The sequence below is a fragment of the Vicia villosa genome, unplaced genomic scaffold, assembly GCF_029867415.1.
Source record: "Vicia villosa cultivar HV-30 ecotype Madison, WI unplaced genomic scaffold, Vvil1.0 ctg.004575F_1_1, whole genome shotgun sequence".
Classification (NCBI taxonomy): Eukaryota; Viridiplantae; Streptophyta; class Magnoliopsida; order Fabales; family Fabaceae; genus Vicia; species Vicia villosa.
In genome coordinates, this window is record NW_026706467.1 from 80,430 (window position 1) to 88,005 (window position 7,576).

The 7,576-nt window shown below is 38.3% G+C and overlaps 1 protein-coding gene across 1 annotated transcript; it reads right to left on the minus strand.

Moving 5' to 3' along the window:
- Positions 1 to 3,536: 3,536 nt before the first annotated feature.
- Positions 3,537 to 5,090, minus strand: LOC131642166 (probable aspartic proteinase GIP2). The gene has a single exon (XM_058912443.1). The coding sequence runs from the start codon at positions 4,981 to 4,983 to the stop codon at positions 3,715 to 3,717; it is 1,269 nt and encodes a 422-aa protein (XP_058768426.1). The 5' UTR covers positions 4,984 to 5,090; the 3' UTR covers positions 3,537 to 3,714.
- Positions 5,091 to 7,576: the final 2,486 nt, after the last annotated feature.

Consider the following 7,576-nt stretch of genomic DNA (forward strand, 5'->3'; position numbering starts at 1 on the left):
AAAGAGATTTTTTGCAAACCACTTCCAAGGCTCCATCAACTTGCTATACTACATTCAAAAGCCCTCCAATCACTTCAATTTGTAAGTTTTATAATCCTTAGATCCATAATTCAAATGCATGTAAGGGTTTTTAGAAATTACAAAAATGATATAGGGGTAGGTTGTTAGTAGTATTTAGGTTGTTTAGAAGCATTACAAGTTGTTTTAATGTTGGTTTTTGGGGTCTGCCATAGAAGTTGCAGAAAACTTCTTCGCAGAGGTGTTTCGGAAGTTCATTTTCAAAAACACCTCCATTCCCAGTTTCGGAAATGAACTTCCGAAGTTGTCTAGAAATGAATTTTTTTTAGTTTTTTCTATTGTCTCGCATTCTTATTGATTTCAATTGTTTTCAGGAACATGACAGGCAACCAAGTACGCATCAGACAGGGTAGAGAGACCCAGACTGCGTCAGCTAGACGCGAGCGGACGGCGCAGCTGGCGTCGACGCAGGGACGGGGGCAGGGGCGGGGACGTGTGCGAGCTCTCGTGCAGATGGACGAGGGTAACACTGCATATGGATCGAGGAGTTGTCTGCCTCGGGTATCTTCTTCTCGCCAGCGAGAGGAGGAGGATGAGGCAGTGACATACCACGAGGCGGAGGAGGTACAGGATGTTGATCCTCCCCACGGGGAGGAGGAGCAGGAGGAGGGCTACCCGGGAGGGTCCAGTGACACTACCTTGCTGATTACCTACCACGAGCACGTCGCTCGGCGTATCTGGGGGGGAGAGGTATTTTTTATAATTTGCCCGACTTTATTATTTAACCGTTTTTAATTTAGCCGTTTATTCAACATTTTCTTAACGGTCTAATTAACATACTTTTTATTTGTTTTTGTTGTAACAGGAGAGAGAGAGACTTTGAAAATGGTGAACCACTCCCGGAAGGTTTTCAGTTTGTTTAAACCGAATGCTGAGTGGTTTAACGACGCGGTGAGAGCTCCAGGGCTTAGTGGGTTGTGCATGACGGGGTATACCACCATCAGCCACATCATGCAGGGTGCCTTTGTGGAGAGGTGGCACAGGGAGATGTCTTTTTTCCACTTATCGGTTGGGGAGATGACGATCACCTTGCACGATGTGCAGTGTCTTCTCCACTTGCCGATCAGGGGGGCGCTGTTGGACCACTCCCGGATCCAGAGGATCGAAGCCAGTGAGTGGATGGCGCTCTATTTGGGTATGGAGCCCGAAGTTGCTGTCTTTGAGTGCCAGACGACAAATGGGCCTCATATCTGGTTCTCCACACTGAGCGCTTATTTCAAGCACCACCTGGTGGCGGCGGCCGAATCCGAGGAGGCGGATGATGCCCTATTTACACAGTATCACCGTGGTTGCGCTCTCCGGTGCTGGTACATGTTTGTGGTAGGCGTTGCACTCTTTGTGGACAAGAGTGCAAGGTACGTCGACGTGACCTACCTCCGCTATTTCATGGACTTGACTACCGTTCACCAGTGGAACTAGGGGTCAGCTGTTCTGGCATACCTATACCAGAAGCTGAATGAGGCCTCCAACTGGAGGACCAGGCAGTTGACCGGATCCTGCACACTACTTACGGTACGTTTCATTTTAATTGTTTCACATTTATTTATGTTTCGTTTTTATTTTGAACACATTATCGTGTTTGTGTTTCAGAGCTGGATCATCTCCTACTTCCCCCGCATCCACGGCTTCCGCGTTGATTCCGCGTACGGGGACGCCATGCCCAGGGCCGCCAGATACGTTCTCCAGAGGGGGAACAATGTAGTGGGACCATACCGTGGGTACCTCGACCGCACGATGCACGATGGCGTCTGTTGGAGGCCATCCAACGACTACACTGATGTTGTCCCCTTTGACAGCATATTGTTATATTCTGGCTGGTTGGCATGCGGGACCAACACCATGGTGCGGTATCTCCCTGAGCGGTGCATGCGGCAGTTTGGATTTGTGTAGCTGATACCCAGGTCACCTTTTGAGGTTGCTCCCGACACAGTGACCCGAGTGCAGCTCACTGGCATATTTGAGGATTGGGAGCGTCATGTGATCCCGGAGGAGTATCGTCGCATTCGGGTCACCCAGGACTGACACAGTGTGGAGGGGTATGTCACATGGTTCTATCGGGTGTCACATCCTCTGATGAGACCCGTCGCTCCCGGCGCTCCTAAGCCAGCACACGAGGAGATCCTGGAGAACAAGCAGGCCGAGGATGACCACGCCATTGATCTCCTGCCGATCTGCCAGCGGATAGAGATGCTTGGGCGGGACGCGTTGGATCGAGGTATCGTTGATCAGGGCGGTCCAGAGGCAGTCGCCGTGATGGAGAGGATCGTCACTGATGCGGGCCGTGCGGCGGCATACAAACGGCAGAGGAGGTCCCAGGGAGAGAGGGTTAGGCATACCCAGTAGGGGTTCAGGTTTATTTTTTTTGTATTTGGATTATATATTTCGCACACTATGACTCGGTCTGTATATATTATTTGAATTTTATTTATTATATTAGTATATTACGTTGATATGTCGTTTGTTTTGTTCGGCTTTTCCGTTTTGTATATATTATACGTTTTGTATATATTTCGTACAGGACTATTAGAAAAAGCATAAAAAAAATAGACTTCTGTATAATTCGGAAATGCACTTCCGAATTACACTAAAATCTGAAAAAATGTGTTTTCGGAAGTGCATCTCCGAAAACACCCCCCCCCCCCCCCCCTTTTGGTGTTTTCGGAGATGAATTTTCGAAGTCTGGGAAAATTTTTTAAATAAAAAATACTTCCGAAGCAGGGGTAAACTGGGATTTTTGCTGAGGATGACCCCATAGAAAGGTGGATAAAGAAATTTTCTAATATATATAGCTATGTCGGTCTTTTATATTTTTTATATTAGTGATGTCGGAGTGTCGTGTCGTGTCGTGTGGAGTGTCTCCGTTTATTAAAGCTTGTGCTTCATAGCTAGAGCCACAAGATCCTGGAAAATATTTTTCTATCAACAAACTAAATGACACAGCTCACAAGTACTGTCACGTTTCTGTCGTCTGGAATAAATTCAAGATAATAGTTCCCTTGTATAGATCCAATATTAGATCCAAATGCTTATCAAAAAAAATATTAGATCCAAATCTTGTACAGTAAATTTCTCTAAAATAACAAGAAATTAAGCGAGGTGTATTGAATTAAAACTTTAAAGACATTTTTTGTGATAAAAAATCTTGTGGAATTCAATCTATTGACTGTAAGCAATTTAAATATATTCATGGTAATCAATTAGAATAACTAAGATTTTTTTAAACTGGGCGTCCAAATTTAGTGGTTACTAAACCAAGACTAATTACAGATTGCATAAACTCCTCTAGTGTTTAAAAACTTTTTAATCTTGAGCATTGTTTTCTAAACTGAATTATTCTGTACTTTGTTAGACATTTTTGTGACTGTTTATTTTATTTTTTAGGTAGCATAACTAGAAAAATCATATGTTGATCAATAGTTTTGGTGTCAAACAAATTGCAGAAAGAACAAAACAACAACTTTCATAACTAGGATTACATCATAAAAACAAAAAGGATTACATCCAATCTGGTCTCAAACAAATTACAGAAAGAACTAAACAACAATTTTGTTTTCCACTACAAAGCAAACAAATGCTGAGAAAACTAAGAAATAAAAAGTGCATCATCTAATCTAAATTCAAGACTAGAAGAAGGATTTAGGAACAACTTGCATTGTGGACCAAAAGTGAAGAACTAAAGCTCAACTTTGAGGAAGATAGATCAAACACCAGAAGATTGTCCACCAATTGATGTCCACCAATAACAATTGAAGGTTTTGTAAAAGACATCCTTGACTCTGTCCCTCCATCAACAATTCCAACACATGCTACATTTTTCCTTACATTAACCAACAAATTGGTTTCATGAATAGTCCACTGCACATCCTTTTGAAGAACAAGATCAACTCTTGGTAGAGATTTTACAATGCTGGTTGAGTCAAAACATGCCTCAAATGGTGCCACTGATTTCACTCTCTTTAGTTTCCTATCTGAAGCTTTCTTGAGGAAATCTCGAATAAAGGGCTTGTAAACTGTTGTGTGCAATTCAGTGAAAGGAGTTAATGTACTGATTTTGGTGCCACCATTTCCTTTTTTGTTAAGGGACAACAAAGAAGGCTTCAAGTTCAAAACTTGTCCATCAATCTTAACAGCTTTCACATCAATGAAATACTCATTTGAAGAAACACCTTTAACAGAAACAGGACCTGTTGAAAAAGGGTTCACAATGAGTGGTGTAGTTTGAACAAATTTGGAGAATTTATCATCTGATCCAGCAAGCAAGTTAGTGTATCCTTGTTTATTTGAAGAAGGCAAACAAAGAGAGAATCTGGGTGGAAGTTTGTTTTTCAAAGCAAGCTGTTTGGGTAATGAAAGGTTTGATCTTGAAAGACCAATGATTCCTTTGGTGTTTTTTGGTAAGCCATTAAGTGCTGACTCATTGCCAGTGAATGATGGGAATGAATCAGTGTCAATGCAGCTTGAAAGCAAGCCAGAAACTTTGGTTTGAGAAATGAAAATGAAATCTTGACCAAGGCCACCACCGTAAATGAATTTGGCGAATGAGTTTAGTGCAGGAGAAGGACATGTGTTGTTAGTGCAACCTGGTTTGAAGGGGCCATTGCAGCCCATGCATCCAATTTCAGGACATTGCTTGGAGTCACAATGAATAGGAGTGTAGGAGGATGAGTTGTAGTGAGTGTCACAGTCATACCAGAGATTTTCTCCTCCAAGATCAATGGCTAGATTGAAATTTGTTCTAGGAGTTCCTATGCCGAGTGATGTGTAGAAGAGGTTGGTTGATGGGTCTTTTCTGATGGGAAGAATGAAGGAGTGGGGTTGAGAGGATGCTGATAAGGAAGAAAGTGAGAAAAGGGATAGTGATAAGATGAAGAAATGGATGATAACAGAAGAAGAAGAAGAAGCCATTGGGAATGATGAATATATTGTTGTTTGCTGTGTGATTTAGTTTATGGAGATGAGCTTTCTTTTTATACAAGAGGGTGGAGCGTCTGTAAACAAGTGGGGGAGCATATTGTTTATGACTCTAATTTGACCATCGTACATTTTGAGTGTTTGGTCAGAAAAAGGTTGCTATTTTAGTATATAAAATATATAATACTGTTAAATAATTGAGTTATGTGTATGATTTTACTCGACCCAAGTCCATAAAATATAAAAAGTGAAAAACAACCAATATTAAAGAGAAATAAAAGTAATTGACAATGAATAGAATTGATCTTTATTAGTACACTTATGGTGTGTTTGTTTTGAGGGAAGGTGAGAGGATTGATAGTGGAAGGAGGGAAAGTACATAAATCAATATCTTTCTTTTGTTTGGATCTTTTAAAAGGTGCCTACTTCCTTACCCATCATGAAATAAAGGGTAACTTTACCCATCTTAATTGTCATAATTGTATTGGTTAAGAGATTTGCCACTTAATCATCAAGTTAAAATTTATAATTTATAATTATAGCAATAAACTATTGATAATTATTCATTTACTTTTTTTATTTTGTGGAAACAATCATTTAATCTACTTGAATGCATTGATTATGCACAACTTTATATGAGTAACTTAAATGACTGGTCAAACATAAAGTGGATGTTAATTTATTTTTATCAAAGATGAATACTAATACAGTTTTTTTATCTGTTCAATTATTATACATTAGCGTGTAATTTTTTTTACATGTATTTAATTAAATTTTGTCAAATAAATATATTTAAAGACTAATAATATAAAATATTTTGATTGGATGAACATAAAAATATTTTATATTTTCAATGATTATAAAGTAAATTCTTTATGTAAATATGCTTTTAAAATAACTAATATTATCTATATTTCAAAATAACAAATAAAATTTTATTCTAAAATAAATATGATTTATAATATAAATATATATTATTTTAGTATAAATTTTATTGTAATATAAATTTTATTTATAATATAAACATATATATATATCTATATATATATATATATATATATATATATATATATATATATATATATATATGAGGAGGGTTATATTTACTCCAGGAGTAAGTTATTATAACTTACTCCAAATCTAGACCATTGATTCTTTTCAATCTAGTGGTTAAAAATAATAAGTAATTAAATGTGGAGAGATAAAACTATTACTTATTATTTCTAACCATTAGATTGAGAAGAATCAATGATCTAGATTTGGAGTAAGTTATAATAACTTACTCTTGGAGTAAATATAACTCTCCTATATATATATATATATATATATATATATATATATATATATATATATATATATATTTCCGAGTTGATCAAAGGCCCGAATAATTAAGACCAAATTTATCTCAAATTCACTTCACCTGAAAAAAAGTATAAATTCAGTCTATTCTGGAAATAAGATGCACTTTTTGATCTACACTTTTGTTTACCAGTGCTTTTGGTAATTGTACTGACCTGAGGATCAGAACCAGAAAGGGGTCACGAACATCTTGCACAGTGTTGATGATGACGAGGAGGGGGTGTACCTGCAAGGTACTCTGACGATCAAGTCAGAAGGAGCACATATACAATGTAGTGTTTAGGTTTATGATATTGTGTTACTTGACTCTCTCGAGGAAGAGAGTATATATAACCTCCAGCACGTGGCTAACAATCCGTTTTTTGGGTTGGATCGTGGATTTAGGCCCAAAACGCATGACTACCAAGATTTTAAGAGTAAACCTAGGATTGTCAAAAGGAAAGGAGTTCAAGATTTGATACAAGCTTTGCAGGCTCGGTCATCACAACAAGAAAATTGGCAAATCGTGACGGTTCATTTTGGCAAATTGCAATTCACATTACCAACTGCGTCTGCATAATAGTTGATGAGTACTCTATACAACAACATCGAAATCTCGAATGCGATTTGCTTCGAAATCACATGGCAATAGCACATATCCATCCTCTTGCTGCAACACACAAATGAAAACACGTCACACTGGTATCCATCGGTGATAACTTCCCCATGAACAAAGCCCTAAAATAGATAATCAAGTCTATCGAATTGGGAAAAATATTCACTAAAAATTGATTCGGCTTTGTACCTTAATTGAAAACTGATCCAATCTACTACCTCATTCAAAAGCAGAAAGAGATGAAGAGATTTGATGTGATAGAGGAGTGATTTTGGGGTTTTTGTTTATTCAACCATCCAGAAAGATTTGAGAGAAGATAGATTTTGGTGTTTTCGTTGATTCCACCATCCAGAGAGATTTGAGAGACACTAGGTTTTGGGGTTTGGTTGATTCAACTGTACCATGAGAAATTTTAGGGTTTTTACAAGAAATGTGAAGAAAAAAAAGTAACGCGTCAACCCAACAATGGTTATGTTGAAGCGCTCTTTTAACTTCCATGGAATACAACGACAGTAAATGAACGCTCGCGAATGTTTAGCGACGTCAGTCCCTACTCCGTCGTAGGATTTGAAGTGATGGGTTACTATGTAGATTTGCCTTTATTCATCCAAAAGAAAAGGTGTTACTTGGGCC